Source organism: Diceros bicornis, chromosome 26, assembly GCF_020826845.1.
Source record: "Diceros bicornis minor isolate mBicDic1 chromosome 26, mDicBic1.mat.cur, whole genome shotgun sequence".
Classification (NCBI taxonomy): domain Eukaryota; kingdom Metazoa; phylum Chordata; class Mammalia; order Perissodactyla; family Rhinocerotidae; genus Diceros; species Diceros bicornis.
In genome coordinates, this window is record NC_080765.1 from 28,539,875 (window position 1) to 28,567,029 (window position 27,155).

The 27,155-nt window shown below is 42.9% G+C and overlaps 1 protein-coding gene across 2 annotated transcripts in view; it reads left to right on the forward strand.

Annotated features, from left to right (window-relative positions):
- The window catches only part of USP31 (ubiquitin specific peptidase 31), a 63,712-nt gene extending 39,988 nt beyond the window's left edge, over positions 1-23,724 (forward strand). Inside the window, exons 8-16 of one of the 2 annotated variants that reach the window (XM_058569866.1) lie at positions 2,010-2,121; positions 2,735-2,829; positions 4,162-4,239; positions 4,840-4,969; positions 8,842-8,961; positions 11,321-11,546; positions 16,466-16,624; positions 18,215-18,367; positions 20,766-23,724. In XM_058569866.1, coding sequence (XP_058425849.1) covers positions 2,010-2,121; positions 2,735-2,829; positions 4,162-4,239; positions 4,840-4,969; positions 8,842-8,961; positions 11,321-11,546; positions 16,466-16,624; positions 18,215-18,367; positions 20,766-22,336 — 2,644 coding nt within the window. In that variant the 3' untranslated portion in view covers positions 22,337-23,724. The remainder of the gene's footprint in view (positions 1-2,009; positions 2,122-2,734; positions 2,830-4,161; positions 4,240-4,839; positions 4,970-8,841; positions 8,962-11,320; positions 11,547-16,465; positions 16,625-18,214; positions 18,368-20,765) is intronic. The other variant, XM_058569867.1, reaches the window with a different exon arrangement.
- Positions 23,725-27,155: the final 3,431 nt, after the last annotated feature.

The following is a 27,155-nucleotide window of genomic DNA, read 5'->3' on the forward strand; positions in this document are numbered from 1 at the left end:
CAGAAATCTCTCTCAAATCTGTTTCCCTTTGTAAGAATTTTTGGAAGTTTTAGACTGTCTTTTAAAGTAGCTTTATCACAATAGTAATGTAACTTGAGTAATGACAAGATATGGCTATGTTTCACAGAGAAAGGACTCAGTGTTTCCAGTAGTTGTCAGGGTAGCATTTATATTAGCCTTTTAAAATGTTGGTTGGAAATAAGTTCCTTATTTAAGGCTGGTAAACAACCTAAAAGCAAAATGTGTTGATGTGTAAATTTATGATATTCATTAACAAATACTTAAGTGTTTCCAGTGTGTTGGGCACTGTTCTAAACACAGGGGATACGGCAGCAAATGAGACTGGCAGGGTCTGTGTCTTATGGAGCTGACATCCTAGTTAGCACAGGCTGACTGTAAACACGTAAACACATTTACTTTCAGACAGTCGTTATTACCACTGTGAAGATATTAAAACAAGCTGGTGTGATGGAATGTGCTGGTGGGGGGCTGGCGAAACTGTGTGAGAGAGGGGGATCAGGGAGAGCTTCCCTGAGTTGGCAGCCGCTGAGCCAAGCCCGAGTGAGGAGAGGGCATGAACTGTGTGAGCCTCTGGGGAAAAGGATCCATGGAGAGGGGGTGTGAGTACAAAGATGCGGAGACTAGAAGGAGCTTGGCGTGTTTGAGGGACAGAAGAAAGGCAGCTCATCATATTGATATGAAATAAAGGACTTGTGGAGTCCCCTTCCTGATGCTGGTCACTTAAAAGGAAGGACATTGTATGAAAATATGGCTGGCTGATTTACATGTGCTTGTACCTTATTTTGCATCACAGTCGTTTTTAGACAGATAGGTTCACTGTTGAGTACTGCGAGTAAACTGACGCTTGTTAGGGACGGGCTTCTTGGTGACCTTAGTACCTCTGCTTCGGCCTGAGTCAGGGTTTATCTGTTTGCTCCCTCCTTGGTTCATGCATTCGTTCATTAAGCATTTACTATTTTCTAGGCGGTGGCTGTTTGGGCGACTATGATAAATGAATCGCAGTTCCTGCTGGCAAATAACTCAGTCTATTGGTGGAGGCAGAAAAATAGACAGCATTTGCAGCACAGTGTAGTTAGTGCTGTGGTACAGATAGCACAGGGGAACAAAGCAGTAGGGTGCTTCCTGGAGAAGAATGTCTCCACTGGCTCTTGATGTGGATGAGCAGGAGATAGCCTAGAGGAAGGGTGGGAAGCGTATTCTAAGCTGAGGGAACTGGCTGCACAGAGACCTGGGTGTGTGAGGAGGACACATTCAGGGCACAGCAAGTAGGTCTGAACGGCTGGGGCTTGGGTGATAGTGAGGCTAGGCCAGTGATCCTCCAGCTTGGCTGCATGTTAGAACCACCTGAGGAGCTCCTTAAAAAAACCTCAGTGCTCAAGCCACATCCCAGAGTGATTACAAGCAGAATCTCGGGGTGGGGGATGCACTTGGGCATCCTTGTTTTTTAAAGCTCCTTCGGTGATTTCAGTGTGTAGCCAAAGCTGAGAGCCCAGCAGTGGCAGGGGCCGCATGGCTTCTACCCTAGGCTAGGAGCTACTTTCAGTGTCACTCTCTTGCCAATGCCTTCCTTGTTGTCAGACTGTTGGGATATGGCCGCCTGCCTGCTAGACCTTCCAGCCCTGTCTGTTCCTCTGACACCTAACCCCTTATATGTTTGACCCATGCCGTGTGCGAGCCTCATGTCCACTCTCACCCTCTTTTGTCACCATCTCCGCTAATCCTGTCCTCTTGCTACCTAATATCCTAGCATCGTACTCCTGAGAAGCAATTTTGGTGTATGGGCTGTTAAATTTTATTTAGAAATCTAAGCTTCTCTTCTGACTTTTTCATCTACTTATGAGAGTTACTATTAAATTTCCTGTTTGTTCTGCGAACTATCCTAAAACCAGTTTTATAGTGATTCCATTTAAAAAGATCATGAATAAAGAATTACAGTATTAAAGGAATTGCCAAACTTTTAAGGCAATTACAGTATTTATGTGTGTTAGATTTGGACTGCCTTTTGTGCTGCACTTAGAGAAGACAATAGCATGGGACCTTCTGCAGAAGGAAATCTTGGAGAAGATGAAGTATTTCTTGAGGCCCACGGTTTGCATTCAGGTGTGTAAGCCTTCTGATACTCCAGCATAGCGTGTATGTGTACCCAGTGAAGAAACAGTCCTTACAGTGAAATTTGAAATTCAGACTCTGCAGTTAGGGAGGAGTGGGCACTGAGCTGGAATGTTGGGAAGCCCAGAGAACAGCTGTTGAGTAAAATCAGCTGTGCTCAGATTTTCAAGACTGAGGACTTAGCCCTCATTTTATGAAGGGAGCTGGCCACTGCATGATTTTCCTTGAACTGCTAGATAGTCCTTTATAATATTTGTCTAATAAAGATTAGCACATGACCAGCTTGGAGAGATTTTGTAGAACATTTATCTTTGTATTTCAAAATTATGATTCTATATTAAGGTATCCATGCAAAACTTACATTAAGTTAGTGTCCAGCTGAAGTAACATGTTACTTGTGTTGCATAACATACTTGGTATGTAAATTGCATTTGGGTAAATCGTATTTAAAGTATATTAGAATGGCTCACCAACCTAACAGAATATTGTAGAGAAGCATTTTGCAAAACAGTGCTATCCTTCTGATCTGTTTTGGAAATGCCACTGCGAAACAGATGCCCTTGAAGAGAAATTCAGCCTGATTCTCCTTTACTGTTTGACGCAGGTGTGTCCGTTCAGTTTGCGTGTGGTCAGTGTTGTGGGAATAACATACTTGCTGCCCCAGGAGGAGCAGCCCCTGTGCCACCCAACAGTAGAAAGGTAAAAAAAAAATCACCTTCTGGAATTTCATATATACTGATGTATAATTTCTAGTGATGTCTGGTATAATTTCCACATAAGTGTGGTGGGTTCTTTAGGCTCATTTAGAAATTAAGTACTTATTTTACTTTTGATTCGTATTTGAGTATGATGTTTTATGATCTTTCTTAAAACAGAAAAACCTGGAGGACTCATGTTAAGAAAGCAAATTAATATATGTCCCAGAACTACAGATGAATTACACTTTCATATTCACCAAGATTGAAGTTTTCCCAAGTAGAATTCTAATTATACTACTTTCCTCCTGGAAATCCTTAAGTGGTAACCTGTGGCCTAAAGGAGAAAGCCCACGTTCCACAGTGTGTGAAGTTCTCCATAGTTTGAACTCTGATTCCTTCCCTTTTTTGTCAGGCCTTGCTCTTCTCCCCACCATCCTAAGCAGTATGCAAGTCCTGAGGGTTGTTTGCACGTGTGATGCTGGGTTATGTGTCCCTTTGCATGGATAGTTTCCTCCGTTGATAAATTCCATTCCTTTGAGTCTTTCTTTACACTGTCCTTCCTTCCCTGCACTCCAGTAGAATTAGTCACTCCACTCCTCTACCTCGTGCTTTCTACATTATATTGCAACAATCTATTATATTAATAAAATAATAGAGATGTGTATATGTATATATACATGCTATACATATATGGGTACATAAGTATAAAAACTCACATTATTGTTTTTATTATAATGATTTTTTCAACAAATATTGTAGTGTCTGCCTTTCATAATATTGATGTTAATGCTGCAAGAGTTTCTCAGGAGATGGCAATGAGCCGAGGAAGTTGGGGGCTTGATGAAGGAAGGAGGTGGAAATTGTGTGGTGCCTTGCAGGAAGGGCATAGTTTAGATTGGTGTGGGCATAGTCCAAGGACTAGGCATGTATATGAGGGAAGGTGGAGGGGTGCAGGAGCAGGCTTTGTTCCCAGAGGGACTGTTGTCTCGTCTCTATTTGGCTTGGTGAGAAATGGGACGAAAAGTTGGAAAAGTCATAAAGAACATGTGATTGTGGACAGCCTTATAACCTGATGCTAGATTTCTTCCAATCTCTTTATTTCTGTATTGGACATTTTAGTTTAAAGATTTTTCAGTCCAATTATAACTTAATTATTAAATATGAGATTGTAATGATCTCGTTACAACCTTTTTCTGATGGAGAACGATGATAAAGATTTTCAATAATCATATTCTGATTTCAAATTTCAGAAAGGATGTAATCATGTTTAAGTAATATCATTTATTTAGAAAATAATGTGTGACTTCCCCGCCTTTCCCTCCCCATCCTATAGGGCATTAAAATCTTGTGGACCAGGTGGCACTGCTCATGTGAAATTAGTGGTAGAATGGGACAAGGAGACAAAAGATTTGTGAGTATTTTTTTACTTAGTGTTTATAGAGTCGTCGTTTTAATTATCATTTCAGTAGCATACCTTTGATCTTTCAAATGAGCTGAAACACAAATCTCTCTTTTCTTTAGCTAAGTATCCAAGTGTGCTGCTAGTCCTTTATTTAAGCAGTTTATTCTTTCCTTCCTATTCGTTCTGTTGTCTGGATCCCAAACCTTAGAACGTTTGTTTGCTGCTAATGAGACAGAAGCTGTATATGCGTTAACTACTGTATAGGTGCAATTACTTTGATTTTTATTACAGGCCCATTGACTCTAGTAAGTTATGTCAAATGCATACCCTTAGATACAAAGGACAGGAGTATGTGAATTAATCAGCGCAGTTCAGGGCCAATCCCAGAAAAACCAGCTCCATGTTATTTCTTGAAAACAACTTGATAGAGAACTTTTCAAGATCATTTAGGAACTCAGAAAAGGTGGCTTACCACTTTGGCTTTCTTACACATTGATCTTTTTGGTTATGAATTTATAGTCACATTGTGAAGCTGTACTTGTATTTTTGTGTCAGTTTTGCAAGACGGTTTCTAATAACAATGCTTTTTTTTTTTTCCCCGAATTGCAGCTTGTTTGTAAATACTGAAGATGAGTATATTCCTGATGCAGAAAGTGTCCGTCTGCAAAGGGAGCGTCACCATCAGCCTCAGACTTGCACTTTATCCCAGTGTTTCCAACTCTACACCAAAGAGGAACGGGTAAGGATTGGGCAGCATTCTTGGCTAGGGAGCGGGGCATGGCAGGATGACATGGAGGAACAAATTATGCCCCAGAAAACTCCCCAGGATTTTTGCGTTTACATAGGTTCTACACACATAATGGGCATCTTAGTATTATTCCTTTTAGGGCTTTAACAAAAAGTAGTTGAAGTTTCCAGAAAACCTTGATTAATTAAAATGCTCTAGAAATGAACCTTTGTGGTTAATTCTTTTTTTTCTTTTTAATGGTTAATAGTAAATTTATTTTTTGTTTCAATTTAGAGATTTTAAATTATTTTCCTTAGTAACTAGACCAGTGATTCTCATCTTTTTGATGCAAGAACATAGGTACTAGGACCTATTTAAAATTTAAACTTAAATTAATTAAAATTAAATAAAATTAAAAATCCAGTTTCTTAGTTGCATTAGCCACATTTCGTGTTCTCAGTAGACACATGTGGCTAGTGGCTCTCATATTGGGCAGTGTAGGTATAGACAGAAAGTTGTATTGGACAACATGCTTTGGACTACTTAGCAGAGTGCTTTGCAGTTAGTAAGGGCTCAGTAAATATTTGAATGAAGTGATGGACAGATAGATGGATAAATGTCTCTGTGGATGAGGCCCAGGCTTGTGTGGTTTTTCAGACTCTCCCGATTTAATGCACCTTGAGAAACGTTGACTAGAGCATGTGGAGTTTGTCTAATCTTAAGTTGATGTTAAGGATCATAATTTTGACCACTAATTGTTACTGCTCACTCTTGTATATAAAGAATCATGCAATTTCAGGGTTGGAGGGGACTTTAAAGCTCCTTTTTTCTGATGGTTGAGTTCTTCTATATAATAGGTAATTGTCCACTGTTTGAATACCTTTAGTTATGAGACTTTTCTCTACTCAAGAAACATACCATTTCCTCTCTGGATCTCTCTGATGGTGACTGAAGTTAACCTGAAATACGTCCCCAGTTACTATAACCAACAGGTGTTGTCTCTCTTGAGTTCATTAAAAACAGTTGAGGACAAGGCTTAATTTTCTTCCACTTGTCTGTCTGTTAAATATTTGAAAATAGTTTTCATATTCTCAGAGTCTTTCCCCCACCAAGCTGTTTAGTTCTTTTAATAATTTTTCATAAGACATGTTTTTTCAGTTTTGGGTTGGTTTTGAAACTGGTTGATTACATGCTCTATGTAGCGCCTTATCCTATTTAGCTTTTTAAAAATTGATTTGGGAGATATTTGCAAATGTCACAAAGCTTAAAGGTGAGCAAATCTACTAGATGACAACATCGGTATTCTACAAAACATTCCGCTGATCTAGAGGGATGATACATTTTCATAGGAACTCATTCATTCAGTGAATGTTTATCGAGTACATACTATGTGCCAGGTACTGCTCTAGGTCCTGGAGATATAGCAGGGACCAAGAAGGATGGCGTTTCTGCCCTCAGGCTGTTTACAGTCTAGTGAGATAAACAAGTAAATAAAGGAAGCAAAGGCCCTGGGGTGGGAAGGAACTTGGCATGGTTGAGAAACAGGAATGAGGCCAGTGTGGCTGGAGCACAGGGGGTAAGGGAGAGAGTTAAGAGAATCTGTCCTGGTCATAAAATAATCCTAGTATCTATAGCAGTGCCTGGCACATGGAAAGCATCCAATAATTATAGACTGGAGTGAATGAATGAATGAGTGTTACTTGGAAAGTTCATTCACTGGGTCCAAAAACAATGGTACAAACATAGAAGGGGAGAAGGTGAGACTTAGCAGTAGGCCGTGTGATGATAACTTTGGGGTCTAGTTGTCTGCCAGCTCAGTATTGACCAGCAGTGTCATGTGTGTGTCAGCCACTGTCATGCTGCCTTAGGAGCAGTTGTCCAGCACTCGGATGGTAACAGTGCTGCTTTTTTCATTACCTTAAACATTTACTGTTAAGAGACTGGTGAACTGGGGCGCAGGCAGAGAGTGGATGGGGAATGGTGCATCTGGAAATCATGACACACTGAATATACTTTGATGAAGGAGGCCTTAAGTGGGGATCCGATAGTTATTTTCAGGCACTCCGAGGACTGTCCGTGGATGAGAGATTGGACTTAATTTTATCTAAAAAGCAGAACTTTAAGATTGGATTTTGTCTTAATATGAGGAAGAACTTGGTAACAGACTATGTGAAAATGGAGTAGCTGCCTACTGAGATAGCTCCTCTTCATTTGCTAGGCAGAGTTAGCTAGACCAGCGATGCTCTGAGTGTGGTCTGCAGGTCTGGGAGCTCTTTTTAACAGTTTACAAGATAAGTACAGCAATCAGAGAAGTGTTTTAGAAACCGTCATAGCTATTAGACATTGTCATGACATTCTTATTGCATCCTATGAAAGTATTTGTTCGTAATGTATTGGAAATGAAAAATCAAATAAACAACAACCTGCTCTTCTACCACAGGCAATGGGTTGGATGGCCATATATGTAGACTATTAATATGTCGCACAGATGTGGACTTACCAGGTGACGGTTTAGGTCCTTTCCAGTCTAACTTTCTGATTCACTTTCATCCATCCAAACTTCTGTCCCTCCCCCTCTTTCCTACAAACATGATTGGGTCTCCCTGTGATGAAAAAAACATTCTTCAGTTCTGCTTCCCTTTCAAATTACCTTACCAGTCTTTCTCCTCCTCTTTTCTGCCTAACTTCACCAATAGGGGTTTCAGCTCTTTTCCATCCCTCCCTCCTTCCTTTCCAAACCTCTCGTCACCTCTCTGACTTGCATTTCTGACTCTGCTCTCTGGAGTTCTCAGTGGCCCCTAGTTTGTGCTCAATTCAGTGGCCTCTGCTCAGTCTACCTTTGACCTCTCCATAGGATGTGGTACTGGTAACCACCACCTTGTTCTCGCCACTCTCTTTTCTTGGTGTGCATAAAAGGGAATGCTTCTGATTTGCCTGTTTGTCTGACTATGCGTCCTCAGGTTCTGGTGGTTTCTCAACTTGTTATTTCCCTTAAAAATAGGCATTCCCCAAGGTTCTGTTCTTGGCTTCTTTCTTTCTCTTCCATCTCAGTGGACATTGCCATCCATTCCCAATGCTTCCTTTACCTCATCATGTTGATGCATCAGATCTGATGCATCTTCTGAACTCTGGAGTAGATTTTTAAAATCTCTCACCAGACATGTCCTATTGGTACCTCTAACTTAATATGTCCCCATCCTGAAACCCTTGCCTACAGAGATGACATACAGGGATTTGAGGCCTCAGATTGATGTTCAGAAAGATCTTGTTGATAGCAGGAGGGGGAGGATTGCTTGGAGCAGTTCAGTGCTTGGGAGAGATAGAGCAGTTAAGAGACTTGAAGAAGTCCAGGTAGGAGAATGAGTGAGGACTTCGAATTAAGGTAGTGTTAGTGGGGTCGGAGAGGAGGAGACAGGTATGAGAAATGGCAGAGAGAATTACTTTGGATGGCCGTGGAGCAGGAGGAATAGGGAGGGGTTTGGGGGTTTGAGATAACCACCCGTGTTCTGCTTGTGGGGGGTGGTGGTGGTATCTGCTGAGGTGGGACATACAGGAGGAGGAGAAAGGGGCACTATATTGATGCAAAGGCGATGAGTTGAGTTTGGGAGTTATGCCGAGTGTGAGGTGCTTCTATGCATTCAACATCCTCTATTTACCTATTTAGTCATTCCTTTTTGAGAAGTAATCTATTCAGCAAACATTCGGGTGCCAACTCTGGCCAGGTGCCACTTTTGATTGTGTTTTTCCATTGACTCCGTCATATGGAGTTTCCAGAGAGATTCTGAGTTGTACTGTGCCCTGGCCAAGAAGTGAGTCCAGCTGTCTCCTGTAAAAAAGTCTTGCCTTAAGTGGCGCTTAACAGAAGCCGTGCTCCTTGTTTTCAGCTTGCCCCGGATGACGCCTGGCGTTGCCCACACTGTAAGCAGCTGCAGCAGGGGAGCATTACGTTAAGCCTCTGGACTCTGCCTGATGTGCTTATTATACATCTAAAGAGATTTCGACAGGTAAGGAAATCATCTGCTGTAGGGAAAAAAGCTGTGACCAAGTTTCTTGTGCCCCCTGCTGGTGGGCTGCGTGGGGTCTTTGGTGTCCCCGTTTGATCCAGTGATCCTGTCTTTGTTGTTAGACACACATCTATCTGCCCCTGTCTTTAGGGTCATGTTTTCTTCTTCCCCAAAGCAAAATTTGGGCATCCTGTGGCCCTTTAAATCCTAAACATTTTAGTTCATACTGCAGATATTTTACTTTCTTCTTGAGGATTTGCTTTAGATTTGTAAATGTGTGCTTAAGTAAGCGTACTTTGGGATTTAAAAAAGAAAAGTAGAGCTTCTTTCTTGGGGCGGGTAGAATTCTATTTCTACCTCAAGTAATGACGGTTGTCGTTCTGCTCCCTAGGAGCTGTTGTATAGTTGGGGAGGTGAGTCATAAATATATACAAAGAAGACTTGCTTTGAATTGTATTGCTTTGTGAGTCAGTTTTTCCAAAAAGCATGTCTATTCCCTAAGGTTAGGGTTGTCCTGGGCAGCCGCATTGTAAGAGAGGTCAGTGGGAGGTAAACGTTACAGGAGTCTCTGAGGCCTGGCTTTAAGAAGGTTTGTATCTGAAAGGTTAGGGGTAGGCATTTACCAGGCGAGGAGGGAGCAGGGCTGCACGCACATAGTGGCAGAGGGAGGCAGTGGGTGCAAAGCATGCAGAGGGGGCTGAAAGCAGGCCCACTTGGCTGGAGCTCCCGAGGGTGGGGAGAGAGTTCTGAGTGGAGGTAGAAGAGGTGGGCAGGGGCTGGACATCCGAGCAGATCCTTGTAGGCAGAGTGGGGTTCTGATGAGGGTTTTAAGCAGAGAAGCAACATTACCAAATTTGTGTTTTGAAGAGACCATTCAGGCTGCTGTGTGGAGAATTAGAGGCTACAAGAACGAAGAGAGGGGGATCAGAAGGAGGCCATTTTGGTCATCCAGTGGGGAGGGATGCTCATGGCTTGGAATGGAGTTGTGGCAGTGGAGATGGAGAGTCCTGAATAGATTTGAGAGGTGTTTAGGACTTGCTGATGAAGTGAGGGTGTCAGAGGTGACACGCACATGGCCACCAGGGCTGGGCTTTCACACAGAGGTTTGGAGTCCGGCTCCTGTAGTAGTCAAGAGTGGGCATTTGCCTTGAATGTCCCAACTGCATACTTCCATTGGATCCGCGGGTAGATAGCTGGTTGACGGTTTGGACCCCAGCCTTCTCTGTCTCCTTCTACACACACAGACTAATTTCCTTTGCTTTCTGTTTCTTTTGAAGGCATATCATCACCCTTCCAGCACCCCGGACTCAAAACTGCAGTGTCATCTTTGACTTTTCTTTCTTGTCCCTCTCATCTAGGTAGTCACCTCTTCAGTTTGGTTGTACCTCTCCATTGCCTTCTGTATGTGTCTCTTTCTCCCCATTCTTGCTGTCACCCTGCCATTTCCCACTTTTGATACTTTCCAGCTGATTGCAGTTGCAGTGTCTTTTAATTGATTTCTTAACCTATACTATTCTTCCCTTCTGCCATGTTTTATGCACTGCTTACACAACTCTTCACTCACCACTCTGATGACATGACCTTTGCCCTCAAAGCCTCAGTACTTCCCCTGTGACTACACAACAAGATCCAAATTCTTTAGCCTGACCTTCCTGACCATCCAGGGCCCATCCTACCTGTCTCTTACAAAGATTTTTCTTCGCTTAGTAGATCCATGGCTCCTTGGCGTGGGCATTATCTGTGCCCCGTTAATTTTTATAAAGCTCCCATAGACACAGGAAACATTCAGTAAATATCTATTCAACTGATGGTTGGATTTCAAAGGATTGCCCAGTGGGCTTAATGGAAAATACAGATTACCCAAGATCGTCAGCTAAATGAATGTATTAAGCTAAGTCACTGTTAATGTCTTGCTGGAGGAGGTGAGGAGGAGAGAGGCACTGCTTACTGAATGGCTGTTCTGTGCCGGCACTATGCTTGGCCCTTCACGTGTGTTATTACTCCATTACTTTTCGTGCATGCCTCTGTGACAGAGGCATCAGGATGAACCACCTGAAATTGTCGTTTTGTAAGTCAAAAGCCTAAAAGCCCTTGATCAGATAAGGAAATAAAAACTCAGAGAAGCTCATTACCCTTTATATGTAGATCATCACTGATTCCATTTTTGGTGACTTAAAAACCTGTTCCTCCAAGTAGTTAAAACTGTTAGTCTGTTTCCCTATTTTATGTGTGTCTTGGGAAACATCAGATAGGTAATTCAAACCGACTTCAGCTGATAGAGGCCACATTCCACGCTAAACTGATCTGTCATCTGCTTACGTGAAAATATCATCAGAACTTGTTTTTCTTCTTGCAACAGGAAGGAGACAGGCGTATGAAACTTCAGAACATGGTCAAGTTCCCCTTGACTGGCCTGGACATGACACCTCATGTGGTTAAGAGGAGCCAGAGCAGCTGGAGTTTGCCATCCCATTGGTCTCCGTGGAGACGGCCCTATGGACTCGGGAGGGACCCTGAGGACTACGTCTATGACCTGTATGCTGTGTGCAATCATCATGGCACCATGCAAGGGGGGCACTACACAGGTCTGCAGTGCGAGAGGCCGGGTGTCTGTGCTGACAATGCCTTCAGATTTGCTTGTGACTTGGTTACTTTGCTTTAGAGCCTGAGTTTCTCTTCCGGTGGGCAGTGTGCCAACTCGGAGGGCATTTTTCATCCTCAGGATCTCCATCCTGGAACAAATAAACGAAATTCTTCCCCCTTTTCCTGAGTTGGCGCATCCAGTAGGTGTCTGACCTGATGGGGGAATGGCGTGTGCAGATAGACAGCATCGTTGGGGTCACTGAGGATTCGCTTTATCTCACCTGCACTCCCCATTTAACGTTTCGCTCTACTTCCTTGAGGTTCTAGCTTCTCCCTTATTTGGAGTGATTGTGTATCACTTTTATAGTGTCTTTAAAGTGACTTGGAAGGGTTTTTCTTTTTGTTTTAAGGTTAAATTTACTTCTTCATTTGTAAAAGCAACAGTGCTCATCATTTGAATTTAACGGCTAGAGAGAGGTAGAAAGAACAGTACCATCATCCGTGGGCTTACCCCTCAAAAATAACCACTGGTAACCTTTTTTTTAAATTGTGGTAAAGTATACCTAGCAAAATTTACCATTTTAACCATACAGTTCAGCGTCATTAAGTACATTCACATCTTTGTGAATCACCATCACCACTATCCATCTCTAAAACTTTTTTCATCTTCTCAAATTGAGACTTTGTGCCTATTAAACAATAACTCCTGTCACCCCCAGCCCGTATCCACCGGCAGCCACCATTCTTTCTGTCTCTGTGAATGTGACTACTCTAGATACTGCATATAAGTGGAATCATACACTATGTGTCCTTTTGTGATTGGCTTATTTCACTTAGCGTAATGTCTTTAAGAGTCACCCGTATCGTATCATGTATCAGAATTTCCTTCCTTTTTAAGACTGAATAATATCTCATTGTATGTAGGTAACGTTTTGACATATGGTGTTTCCTTCCAGTGTGTCTCTGTAAGTTTTGGCTGTTATTTTACACTGTTGTGATTGTACTGGTGTGTTCGGTTTAGGTGAACATTTTCAGAGCATGTCCTCTAAAGCTCACACTAGGCTATATCACATGAGAGGCACATTGGAAAGGAATACGTCTCAACCTCTGCCTTCCAAGAGTGTCATCAAGGAGGGGGCTGTAGGTACAAATGAAATGAAAGAGTAGTGCTGTGTAATAATGGGTTCTGTCTGGCAGTGTGAACAGTGGTAGAGCAGGGGGCCGAGGAGAGAGTGGTCAGAGCATGCTCTTCCTGGAGGGATGGGAGAAGCTATTGGAATTAGTAGCCTGCTGCCTGCACTGAGGACCTTACGGGCTAATGTGGGAGATGCTTAATTTTTATAAACACTATTTTTAATGAGCACGGAATATTCTGTTGATAGAACTCTGATTTTATATAACCATTCCCCATTGTTGAACATGTATATTGTTTCTGGTTTTTAACTTTGAATATAACAGTGATGAACATCTCTGTGCATATTTGCCTCTTCTGTATTTTAGTTCTGTATTTCCACGAGATAGAGTCTCAGACATGGAATTATTGGGTTAAGGGCATACCTGAACACTGGGGAGGCAGGTAGATGTGGGGGTTCTTGCTTGGACATCCATGTATGTGGAGTTGATGTGAGGGCACCACTATTCATTTGGTTGCCCTGTATGGGTGGCAAGGACTCGGATTTCTGCATCCTTCACACTCAGCATATTTGGCATGCGTACTTCTCAGGGACTTTCTTTCTTCGTTAATTCAGTGGTTTCTGCAACAAGACCCCAGGGTACTAGTGATTCATGAAGGTAGGGGAGGTAGAGGAGGGTGAGCTCTGCCAGCTGGTATTTCAGAGTCTCTGAGACTCTTCCCTAGCAGTTAGCCCTGAGACTCCCACCAACAAGGTAAAGGAGCCTGTTGGGCCTCCAACCCCGCCTTGGCTCAGCACACTCACCCTCTCAACCTCCTCTCCCCACAGGAGGTAGGGGATGCAGAATGTGACTGGATACAGTAATCTTTTATTTTTGAAACCCTTCTAGTTCAAGTTCTTTCAGTATGTAGATGCTGCAGGCAACAATTATTTGTGAGAGGAATGATCCCACTTTGACTGTATCTCATAATGGAATGGTTTGGATTGCCTCTACTTGCCCTAGGAAGCACTTTCAAGGAGAAAGAGGAGGTAGAGAAGTTCAAAAGATCCTTGCAGTCTGTAGAAGACAAAGTTAATATTAATTAAATGTTTAAATATATTTTGCCTTGTCTATTGGTTTAAAGCAAATTTAGATTCTGATAATACTGTATTTTGTGTCTTGGGTATTTTATATTTCTATTTTATGGGGGCCACTTGTATAATAAACGTGTGTCTAGCTGGATCTATGCCTTTGTGGCATTACTAGTCATAACTGTGTTCTTTGAGACTGAGTCATAGAATTAGGTACTCATGGATGCTTAGAATTGAGAGACTTAGAGGTAATTTAATTTCACTAATTAGGTGTACTAATACCTTTGCCAGCGTCCCTGGTTGGTGTTCATCCACCTTCAGCTTTGGTAAAGAATGCATCTTCCATGTATGACACTGTTTCTCAGGAAAATATGGGCTGGCATGTTGTGTAGTTTCCAGCAGGAAATTGTTAAGAAAAATAGGACAGTGCTAGATTTTAGCGTATCACATTGCTTCCTATATAGAATAGACTGGAAAATGTCTGAAAACCCACAACTGCCATGGAGGCAGTACGAGTTAGTGAGAGGAGCTTGGGTTAGAAGCTACACACATCTTCCTAACCCCACGACCTCAGGTGAGGAACCTTACTCTAACATGGCGAACACATTAGCGAGCCAGTGGGGTCGTGCCTGCCTCACGGGACCTGTTACCGAGGAGGAGCATGGATATTTTCTGCATTATTTCCTTTTCCCCTGCTTAGGCCATGCCACTGTTTTTCTGGTATATAAAATGTTTAGAGTCTTAGTTTAGAGGACATTTTTAAATACCTCAGCATTGTTAAAGATACTTGTTTTAAGTTTTCATTTGGAATGTTTATTTTGATGTGTTCTTTATTTTGCACTAGTTCTAGCTATAATTACATGGTATGTGTATGGCTAAGTTCTGTAAGGATTCTAGAACAGTGCTTCCCAAACTATCTGTGATGAAGAACCTGTCTTTTTCTTTTTTAAAATTTCGAATCCTTCATGAACCAATACTTCTGCAAAAATACAATAAAAATATCGTGGCAGTATCAGCTTGCCATAAAAGTTTTTAAGTGCTCATCTCAATTTTGGTGTTTATCTTGTGGACTGATGCCAGTCTGTGGGCTACAGTTTGAGGAGCACTGGTCTAGAAAACACTTCAGAAAATAGTGCTAGGAAGAAAAGCAAATAGAATTATTTTGTAAATACATTGTTTACCCATTGAGTTACTGTGCTCCTTACTTTCCAATCTGTGACTGAGGACAGACCATCTTAAAGAGAAACAGACTGAAGCTAGTGGGAGGTTGCTCTGTCCCCTTCTCTTGGGCATGTTGCCCCTTACAGTTCTACTCCCATTCTCCCCCCAGAATAGCAGCCACCTCGCCAGCTGGGTCGTGTGTCCATCAAGCCTGACCTGACACCATTGACCAAACAGTTGCTGTTTTACTAGCTCCATTTGCTGCTTCTATCTCCATTTCTCTCCCTTGCTGGTTCTAGTGAGTCCGTAGCTGCAGATGACTTTCCTCCCTACAATCGTAGATTCGTATTCTGCTCTTTTTTGGGACCTGTCTGGTATGGCCCCTCCTCTCCTGGGTCCCTTTCATCTCTTAGGGTTCCATACTTGCAGAAGTGGTGGTGGCCTATCGAGGGGGTGACTCCTGGTGCCTCTCAGGACCTTATGTCCCCTGGAGCCATACTAAGTCTGTTCTTGTATTCAGCTAAATATTCTAGCACTCACTTATTCTCACCCCAATAAATGGGTATTTTAGAAAGTGTGATAAGAATGTACCTTTCTGGATCAAGCTTATCACACCCTTTGATAAATCCTTACAGGATGACGTGGCTTCTTGAACACTAAGTTGTTGTCTGTTTTTGCTGGTTCTTGAACGCTCTTTATTTCTATCTCAGGTTCAGAACTTGACCTGAGAAAAGGCCACGTGCATTCATGAGCTCAAATGTTCTCAGTTTGCCTGGGAATTTCCATGGGGCAGTCGTTGATGCTGCCCCTGAGGGAGGTAAGGGTTTAAGTGCAAGCTCAGGGACGAGATAATCTGAAATGAGCTGTGCCCTGCCCTTCACCAGCCTTGTGACCTTGGGCAAAAGCTGGTTCATCTTTTTGAGCCTATGTAAAATGGGAATAATGATAGAACAAATCTCATAGGACTGAATAAAATGCCGGGCACATAGTAAGTGCTAAACAAATATTAGCTGCTCTATTATTAGTATCACTATTTCTACTTCTGTTATTTCCTATCTCTAATAAACACTAAAACATTATGACATGCTTTAATCAGGGTATCTCAGCCCTAGCACTATTAACATTTTTGCTGGATAATTCTTTGCTGTGGGGCTGTCTTGTGCATAGTAGGATGTTTAGCAGCGTCCTTGGTCTCTACCCACTAGATACCAGTAGCATCGTCCCCCCCTGTTGTGATAATCAAAAACATCTCCATTCATTACCAGCTGTCCCCTGGGTGGCAAAACCATCCCTGGTTGAGTCCCACTGGTTTAACTAAATAAGTATATTGTGTTTTCTAAGATTAGATAGAATTTCATCTATTTGGATATTTGGAATTTCTTGAAACATATTGCCCGAGTGTGATACGGGATTCGGAATTTTTACTTCTTTCTGTGTTACTACATGCAGTCTTAAAAAGTTCTTGAATTAATTATATAGGCCTAAGAAATGGTGTCTGTGGGTAGACTGATGGCTGGTGCAGCCACCCCCGTACTGATGGTGGGCTCTTTTGGCAGCATACTGTAAGAACTCGGTGGACGGTCTCTGGTACTGCTTCGATGACAGTGATGTGCAGCAGCTATCGGAAGATGAAGTCTGCACACAGACGGCGTACATCCTTTTCTACCAGAGGCGGACAGCTATACCATCGTGGTCGGCCAACAGCTCAGTGGCAGGTAAGGCTGGCTCTCTTCTTGGGCAGTTTTTTCCAGAGCAGGAGATTATAATTAATGGTCCAGAGAACTTCTCCAGAAGGTCTCATGACTCTGTGAGTTTGATCAGATTAATTCTCACATTTGCATTTAATCTGGAAACCAAAATGATTGCAATCAAGGAAATGGGGTGGAGTGTGTGAGCAGCTGTGAACCAGCAGAGTTCAGATGGAGGTGGAGTAGAGCTGGTCTCAAAGTAAGTTCGTGATTTTTACTTGTGGAATAAATGAATGAATGAATGAGCTAAAAAGCAGTGTGGCATGCTACTCTAATAAGGGTAGGGATTAGGGATTAGAATGAGGGATTTGGAAATAGAGTGGAGACTTCGCTTTGCCATATTTTGGTTGGGTTATCTTGGAGCACGTCCCATCCAAGCCACATGTTTATCATCTGTGATATGGGTGTAATAACAGTACCTACCTCATGGGGTCATTGTATGCATTGGATTAGCTAAATGTACGTTACAGCATTTTGTAAAGGGTAAAGCACCATTAGAAATAGTTGTTCTTTCCAGTAAGATTGGCCTGTTCTGTTAGGGGAAGGGTTGAAGGCTGTCATAATAGTGGATGGATTGGGTTTAGCCTGATGGGATCTAGTCTGTTGTGTTTAATAAACACAGAAACCAATACCCACACACAGTATGGATGCATCCACACACAATCCAAACAAGGGGGCGCTTAATGCAGAGGTTAAGAGAATATGACAAAGGACAGTGGTAATGTGTCATCGGGGGAGGGAATATTAATCCCTGCTCCCCTTGAAGCTTGTGAGGGCTAGGTATGAAGCCACTAAAGGGAAGCACCACTGAAGCAGAGTGAGCCCCCGCTGGAGTCAAACCCCAGCCAGTACACCCATCTGTCTGTAGCACTCACTCAGTTAACAGAAAGTGGAAATTCAGTGCTTCAAGGCCTTCCCTCAGTGCTTTCCCGAGTCTGAGAGATGCTCAGAGGTCTACTTGAGTCATGTTCTCAATTTCGAGAGCAATTTCTGTTGCTCTAATATATATTTAAGGGCATCCCTGGAACAGATTAACATACAGCCCTGTGTGTCTGCATTTTTGTGTGTGTTAGTATATTAATATTGTGGAAATGATTTAAAAATTCCATGAAACAGCGAGGCTAAGAAAATAACCCTGCACTACCGCTCTCTTTCTTTTCTTTCTCTGTGTCAGGAATATTACTGCAAGTGCTTAGAACAGTGCCTGGCACATAGGTGCTTAATAAATATTTATAGAATGAATGAATAGATGAACGATTGTCTATATTCCATTCTACTGCTGGCACTTGAGACTTGGACTTTGCATTATGAAATGTCCATCCCTATACTTGTATTTCATTACCAAACGTGTGTGGGAACCTGCACTCCCAGTTAAGTTACTCACCTTAACAGGGTATTTGAGCAGGCACAGTGTGGAGTCTGGGAGTTGATGCTGACCTGGTGGTGAGGACATCAGCCACGCCCCAGCTCAGGCGCAGCATCTTCCTGAGGGTGTGTGCAGTGCAGGCCGGTCCCGGGATTCTGGCCTGACTTCAATGCCAGCTTCCTTTTCTGCAGGCTCCACAAGTTCTTCCTTGTGCGAACACTGGGTGAGCCGGCTCCCGGGGAGCAAGCAAGCCAGCGTGACCTCTGCAGCCTCCTCCAGACGCACCTCTTTGGCCTCGCTGTCTGAGTCCGTGGAGATGACTGGGGAAAGGAGTGAAGATGATGGTAGGTGTGAGTTTTGGTGACAGATTTCCAAAATGGCAACTCATGGACACAGCACAGAGTCCCTCATGGTTAGGAACAGGTTCCAAGAAGATTGTGGGAGAACGCAAAACGGATTATGGAGAGCGGGGCTGCATAGCTGTGGGTTATGATCTTAAGTAACATTTTATAAAACAGGGTCATTTGCTTTTCCTAGTGCCCTAGGACTTTTCCTTCCACTTCATTATTTTCCACTTTTTTTTTTTTTTTTGGTGAGGTAGATCTCTTGGCCCTGAGCTAACATCTGCCAATCCTCCTCTTTTTGCTGAGGAAGACTGGCCCTGGGCTAATATCCATGCCCATCTTCCTCCACTTTATATGGGACGCCACCACAGCATGGCTTGACAAGCAGTGCGTCAATGCGCGCCAGGGATCCGAACCTGCGAACCCCGGGCCGCCGCAGCAGAGCACGCGCACTTAACCGCTTGCGCCAGTGGGCCAGCCCCTATTTTCCACTTTTAAGGTCTAGTGTGCAGGCTGGAGCTTAACTCTGTACAATAATGAATACATTTTTTTCCAAGTGCTTTTTAAGGTCCTCAGAATAGCTGTAAGGGGACTCACTGAGTTGTGATTTGCCCAGGGCCACGTGGTGAGGAGTCGCTGTGCTGGGCCTGGTATAGAGGCTTTCTGACTCAGCTTCTCACCTTTCCACCATGCTGTTTCCCTTAGAGGCATTTGTGGCCTATCCTTTTAAGTACAGAATACAGAAGTGTCTAGAACAAAAACTATTGCCTCTGCATAAAAGTAGTTTTTAGGAATTCTGAAGATAGTCACAATAAAAAACTTTGAAAATCTGATAAAAATTGACCTCTGTTTTTTTTTTTTTTTTACCTTCACTTACTGCTTGAGTAGTGGCAGCTCAGCCCTTAGTTCTAACAGGGCCCCCCGGTGGTATGGGAAGGAGCAGGCAGCCAAAGCACTGAGAGCTGGAAGGAGGAGAGAGTGAGCTCAGCTTCTATAATGAGGACGGTGACTCATCTTCTAACAAATCTCATTCTGCGGCCAGCATTTCGATCGCTGTAATCTGCTTCTAGTAGTGATGGATAATTCTGAGAACATGAAATGGAGAAAAAAAAGCAGGAGATTGGAAGTACAATGCCAGACTAAGAGATCTGCGTTGTAGCTCCGGCTCTGCTGCTGCTTCTGGCTTGTCGCTTTTTTATTTGTAAAATAAAAGCATTAGGCTGTAATTGCTAAGCTCCTGACAGTTTATGAAAAGCTGATGAGTGCATCTTTGCTTGTGTAGGTAGAGGTTATTTTCAATACAGCCTTTAAACTTACAATTTAGTGTCATTTTAACAATAAGCCTAGATATCATTTGCCCCTAGTCTATTTTTAAGCAGTGCAGTTGGTGAAATCGATATCCTCTTAAGCATCATCATCACATTGTGATGCTGGGTGGTGCCCATAGAACAGTGCTTATCTTAGGATCTCATCCAGACACAGCTTTATAAATACTACAGCTATGGTATCAAGTATGTGTAGAATTTCACTTAGAATATTTTCTTTGGAAGTTTTAAGTCACTCAGGGTGGGAGTATATTATTCTAATTATGAATATTGTCTTTGGAAGTTTTAAGTCACTCGGCATAGGGGTATATTGTTTCGAAGTCTCTTTAGTTTTTTCCACTGGTCCACTTCGATAGTTAGTACTTACAGGCCAACCTACATGTGGCATTGAGGGCAGGACAAGTGGTTGTGGTTCTGATATTAGCACTGCTTCTGATTATCTCTGTGATCTTGGGCAAGGACGTCACTTCTGTGAGCCCTGGATGTCCTTAGGAAGAAGCAGCAGGTGGATCACCAGCTCGCATTGATTGAGCGTCTGTGGAATGCTAGGTGCCTTGCTGGGCACAAGACTTTCAAGATTTTAGTTAATTCTCATAGTAGCCTTGTGAGTTAGAACAGGGGTCAGCAGGCTACAGCTCACAGACCAAATATGGCCCCTGCCTTTATTTGTAAATCAAGTTTTATTGGAACCCAGTCACACCCATTTGTTTATGTGTCACCTGTGGCTGCTTTGGTGCTACAGTGGCAGAGTTGGGTGGCTAGCCCATGAAGTCTGAAATATTTGCTGTCTGGGCTTTTGCAGGAAAAGTCTGCTGACCCCTAATGTGGAGCAAGAAGGTAAAGAGTCGACTGGCTGAATCCCCGAGTTAGAATGTCCCTGTTTTATAGATAGGGGAACTGGGCTCAGAGAAGTTGAAGTCACATGGCTGCTCTTTGACCCCAGACGTGCTGACTCTGAGGCCATGCTCCTATCATTCCACGAGGCTTGCCTTCCTTCCATCTTCCTTCCATCTTTAGATGTTATGAGGAAGTTTTGTTGTTTAGCTTAACAAAATTCTCTTTGCTGTATTCAGGAGGTTTCTCAACTCGACCGTTTGTGAGAAGTGTCCAGCGTCAGAGCTTGTCGTCCAGATCTTCTGTCACCAGCCCTTTGGCGGTCAGCGAAAATTGCATTCGACCTTCTTGGTCCCTGTCTGCTAAGCTGCAGATGCGCTCCAGTTCTCCTTCCCGATTCTCAGGGGACTCTCCGATTCACACCTCCGCCTCTACCTTGGAGAAGATCGGGGAGGCAGTGGACGACAAGGTCTCCATCTCTTGCTTTGGTAGCTTGAGGAACCTTGCCAGCAGTTACCAGGAACCAAGCGATAGTCATAGTCGACGTGAGCACAAGGCTATGGGTCGGGCCCCTCTGGCTGTCATGGAAGGTGTGTTCAAAGACGAATCAGACACCCGCAAATTGAACTCCAGTGGTGTAGATACACAGAGCAAAAACTCAGCACAAGGGGATCGTGTGCCCCCCATCTCTGATCCTTTTGATAACAATAACCAGATTGCTTATGTGGATCAGAGTGATTCTGTAGACAGCTCTCCAGTCAAAGAGGTGAAACCCCCCAGCCAGCCAGGCTCCCTCACGAAGAAACCAGAGAGCACAACCAAGAGATCCCCCAGCTCCAAAGGCGCTTCTGAGCCAGATAGAAGTGTGCGGAAGGGGAGACCAGTCTTGGCAAGCCAGGAGTCATCTCTTTCGAGTACATCCCCTTCTTCTCCTGTTCCTGTAAAAGTTTCTATAAAGCCCTCTCGCTCCCGAGGCAAAGCAGATTCTTCTTCCAGGGCCAGTGGACGGCATTCCTCCCCTGCCCCTGCACAACCCAAAAAAGAGTCCTCCCCCAAATCCCAGGACTCCGTGTCGTCTCGTTCACCCCAGAAACAGAAGTCAGCCCCTTCTCTCACTTACCTTGCTTCCTCCACATCTGCCAAAAAAGTCTCGGGCCCTGCCATGAGGGGCCCCTTCCCTCCTGGGAAGGGCAGGACTTCAGACAGGAGCTTAAGTAGAGAGGGCTCCAGACAAAGCCTGGCTTCCGACAGAGCCAGCATTGCCTCCAGCTCCAAACCCGGCTCCCCACGGGTGAGCCAGGCCAGGGTGGGGGAGGGCCGAGGGGATGGAAAACACGTCAGGAGCTCTTCCATGGCCAGCCTGCGCTCCCCCAACACGAGCGTGAAGGCTGGTCTGAAGCGGGACAGCAAGTCGGAGGACAAGGGTCTGTCCTTCTTCAAGTCAGCCTTGAGACAGAAGGAAACCCGGCGGTCGACTGATCTTGGCAAGACAACCTTGCTCTCCAAGAAGGCCAGTGGGAGCTCTGTCAAGTTGGCCTGTAAGAATGCCGGGGATGAGAAGGCCGAGAAAGCCTCCCAGCCTCCCGGTTCCCAGCAACCAAATGCAAATGCATTTGGAAAAGAGCAGCTTGTCACCAAGGACCCTGCTTCTGTTAAACATTCCCTGCTGTCCACTCGCAAATCCAAGTCTTCCCAGCTAGATTCTGGAGTGCCCTCGTCTCCTGGTGGCAGGCAGTCTGCTGAGAAATCTTCAAAAAAGTTATCTTCTAGCATGCAAACCTCTGCACGGCTTTCTCAAAAACCTCAGTGATATTTCTGCAATCCGAGTGTTTTATCTGTAAAGATGTTTATTTATTTAGAACCCCATCCCTCCCACCAAAGCCCTCTATGCTTTCGTTTTGTATTTTTTGGGTTACGTGCCTGATGTGTGTGTGTATGTGAGTGTGCGTGTGTGTTTGTGTGTGTGTGTGTGTGTGAGAGGAGAATTCAATTGCAAATTGTTAAAAGCATCGCCTTATTCTGCCATTGAACCAAATAACAGCCATAGGCAAAGCATTGATACCAAGCTAACTGGAATAATTGTAGACGATACCCTGGATGGTCCCTTTAGCAACTGTACATATTTCTTTCTAGAGAACTCTAATGACTTTCGTTGGACACTAGGGTTTTGAAACCTGTGAACCAGTTAAGCTATCATTAGTGTGCTCTGTGGAAGGACGAATTATTTGACTTGGGTTTCATCTGAGCAGGATTTGTCCTCACTACGGATTGTCATGTGGCACCAGGAGCTCTAAAAACTGTGACACTAACAGTGAAACAAACTGAGAGAAAACTTGCTTTCTGCACTTTGGCCCCCTCTACCAGTCTTTGTAAAGGGCAATATTTTAACACTAATGTTTCTCAGGTATATACTCAGCTAGTCTAGGATGGATATGAATCAGTAAAAGGATTAGAGAGGAAGGTGGCCTGGGGGTGGCTGTCATTTCTCCTACTGCCACAGATAGAAGTTTTAGAGCTAGAAATGAAGTCTTTCACTGCCTTCATATCTGCAAAGATGTATGTACCATCATATGTACCATATGACTCTTGGGATATGTCCTAAGAGGTGGCAAATTGGATAGCCAGGAAGCCAGTCACTAGTAGTTAATTTTTTTTTCCTTCTAAATTTGCTAGCTAAGGCCATTGGGATTTTGAAATGTAGTAGAGCAGTTAACACCTTTGAAAGATTCCTGGAAAAAAATGGATTCTAAACTGGATGCATGAATCTGTACCGTTTTCCTTCTCTGGTGTTGCTTTTCTCTGTGTTAGAAGTTGAAAGCTCCATGCTGCCCCATGTGTGCATGCCCTTGTTTCCTCCTCTTGCAACTTGGAGAGGAAAGAAGTTGCCTAATGCCAAAAGTCAGTGCTGGTGTGTTGAAGCGATGTGTGACACAGTATTACACGTACACTTCTGATCCTGCCTGTCCGTCTTAGTTATGACTGCTTTTCAGTAACTCATTTACTTCTTCTTTGTGCTTAAGATTTAATCTCTTACCCAGAACTCACAAGCAGGATTGGAGTGTGTTCCATTGGGCATTGTCGGTGCAAGTTGCATTTCTTGTTTAGAAAAATGGGAACCTCATGAAAATCTCACAGATAAGCAAGATATATAGTTTTTCAAGGTTTTTGGAGGTATCCTGGCAGTTTAGCTTTTTCTATTTTTTTTTATATGTCAGGAGTGTCACGGTCCTGATTCTCTTTGAATAGCATTTGTCACTTTGCCATGAAATATAGCATGCTAAGTTTATATGCTTTTAAATATTAGTTTTTTTTTAAATCACAGAGTCTTCAAGTTCTTCCTGACCTCCTGGTGCACAGATCCATTTATAATCTCCCTTTTCAGTATTGCCATGTGTGAAGTAACTAGAACACATATACACCTATACCTATGAATTCTGCACTGCCTTTTTTTTTTTTTTCTTTTTTTTCCGTGAATACCTCTTGGGAAATGTTTCCAGTAGGTTCCTTAACTTTATTTTGCTGCTAATTTGAGCATTAGCAGGTAACTTGCAAGTCTAGAGGCCATTTATGTTGAGGGTAGCTGGAATTTTAGACCCTTGCAATATATGAGACGCATATTCAGCCTTGTGAAAGTTACTCTAGTGCTCCATGAAATTCGCTTAACACAGGCCTGTTGCCCATTGCACTCAGTCCTGCACTCACCGCTTCACTAGGTGTCCTCGTTCCCCTGATGGGCATCTGGTTTCCCAAAGCAGCGTTACCCTCCTCTGCTGTAGTGTGCCTGCCGACGACTGGCTGCCTTTGATGTTATTGCTTCCAGCAGCACATTGACAGCCCGATCAGTGTTTAGCCCCTGCTAGTTTTCCTGTATCACTTTTATTTCCTGAAAAAGATGCGCCAAATATGGGATCGTCAATATCAAGAATTGAATGTGTGTCTGATTTGAACTTCTCATCTGTCTTTAATAGGTAAATCTCATTTGAAATCTCCTTTCTGAAGCTCTGAAACAGTCTTAGAATTATAGTTGACTGCACAAAGGGTTTTAATAATGCCTTTTTGAGTGGCTGTAATCAGTTAAGCAGTAGTGGAAACTAGTTTAATTTTCACAATGGTAAATATTTTTGTTCTTGAGTCCTCCAGGAATGAATTCTCCATCCTACCTAGTGTCTTAAAAAACAAAACAAAACTATACAAACTCCTTTAGTTTTCCATGGGATCTAGAAATAAAATTTCACTATCTATAAACTGTATGTCTTTGGAGTTTAGTCCTTGTTTCAGATTTAAGTGGAAAATCAGGAAGTATTATGGCATTGTCTAGACATCTTTAGGCTATTATATTTCTGTGGTTGATCAACAACAAGAATTTCATCCCTAACTCTGAGGTGCATCTTTTAAGCCACAGAAAAGGAGAACTTGCCCAAAAATGTGGAAGTGCTCTTCGAGCACTGAAGTACCTTATGGGAAAATCATTACTTGGTTCAGTTCAGCTCTTTGGTAGGGTTTGGGGCATGGTGTGTGTTTTGTTTTTTATTTTCCCGGTGATGTTCGGCACAATAAACATATATGTGTTTTGGGTTAAGAATCATCTGCTAAGGATAGTAGGCCTGAGTTTCTGTTTGACAGCCAGGTGGGCCCAATTAGAGCAGACATTCCTGGTAGGCGCAAAATAATCCCCAACCCTAGTGCTGCATCTGTAATGTTTGTTTGCTTTTAAAAAACTTTTTACTCTGGATTTCTTTTCCTGTAAACATCCAGTGCACTGAGCCTATATCATTCCTTAAGACAGCCCTGCCCCTTGCCTTTGTAGTCCCTTGTATAATGTGGAAGCACAAAGAAACTGTTAAACTCATGTCTTCTGAAGACCATCTCCTACCCCTTTTAGTATCTTCTCATCCTAAAAGCAGCCTAACTGAAAGTAAGTACTGCACTGGACCAGTAGAAGTGGATGTGGGAGTATTTGTGGTGTGGTAAAATATTGTATTATCTGTGAGGCTGCCCTAAACTCGTGTAATCATTCTTTCATCATTCATTCATTCATTCTGCACATGTTCATTGAGGGCCTGCTTTGCTTGTAAAGGGAAGCGGAAAGCGTCAGGAATTTGCTGTAGCTGAGGAACCCTGGGGCACAGCCGCTGAACCAGGGGACGCTGATGATGTCCTAAGTGGAGTGACAGTCCTCCTGAACAAAGAGACCACATGGATTCTGGTGAATCGGCTAAGGCTTGTGGTCTTCTTGAGCAAGTCTGTTCCGTTCTGGAAACCAGAAGTGCCCTTCTTCATCTTTGGAGACGTTTTACTCTTATATCCACTTTTTCAGACTGAGCTGTCTCTTCTGCTTAGGGGTTGAAAATCCATTACGAAGTCACTTTTCATTAGAATTTGGTCATCCACGTTTGTATGAGTTGGATGTGGGGGGGTTTTTTGGGGAGTGGGGGGAAAAATTGTCATCCCTCTAAAATAACTATCATGAAAAAAAGTAAGAACAGTATGTAAAGGAAACAGTAGTGGCAGCCTAGGAAAAATGGAGCAGAGAAGAGCTGTGGACAAAGCTCATGTATTTCAAATAAACATGTTTTTAAAAGTAGATTGACATCTGACCTTACATTTTATTCTGACAAATTACTGAACAGCTGAAGTTGTTGTTTCCAATGTGGGTTATTGTAATTATTGGATGCAAAGATAATTAGTGTTTCTGGGTTGGGTTTTTGAGATAGTATGCAAATCATAAGCACAGTTTCAATAAAACACATATTCTGTGAGGCATACTGAACTTTTATTATTCGGAATTGAGAAGGGAAAAATTGGCTGACAAACCAGCCAATTTTTATGTCATAAACATAAACGAAAAAAGTAGCTGTTACTGCGCGGGCTGTCTTCAATTGCGTAAAGGGTACATTATCGTTAAACCTGACTACATATTTTGGGGGGAAATACTTTGCTTTTATGTAAATGAACACTCAGTGTCTCACCCTGCCTTACGGTCAGCTCACAAAATGTTTTGCAGCTGCATTTTGAGCGTGACTGATCATTTTTTTCCCCAAGTAATGCAAACAGTTTTGCATGGCCTCCATCTAACCCAGAAAGCATGCTGTTACTACCTATGCAAGCAACTGATGAAAAATAGAGACTACACTAAATGTAAGTTTAAAAAAACAAAAAGGGAACTCTTAGATGATGGAGCTCTATTTTTGAATTTGTAATTTTTCAAATGTGGCTTAATCATCAGTATAGAAGAGCATGAATGTGGTTTCTTGTTTTGCTTAGCATATATTTCTGTTGGCTGATTTTTTTTGATCATTGGCAAGATTGTGTGTAAAATAAGTATTGTGCAAGCAGAAGAGGAATTGGATGTGTTGAACACATGCTGGTTTATATACTGTATTTAGCCTAAAGACTTTGGTAAAGTATTTTGTTCTAAAACTAACCTGCCATTTTCTATAGATTTTAATTTTTTATATCTTCTAGGGTTCTATCGTGGTCACAAGGAGAGAATGTGGCTTCTAATAGTGCTAACAATTTTAAAATGCTTTTGTAGAGACTTAGAGCTGTTTTGGAAAACTTTGGAGCTTCCCAGCCACTGGTCACACAATAAGACTAAGCTCGTGGGATTTATGGCAGTGTTGTACAGC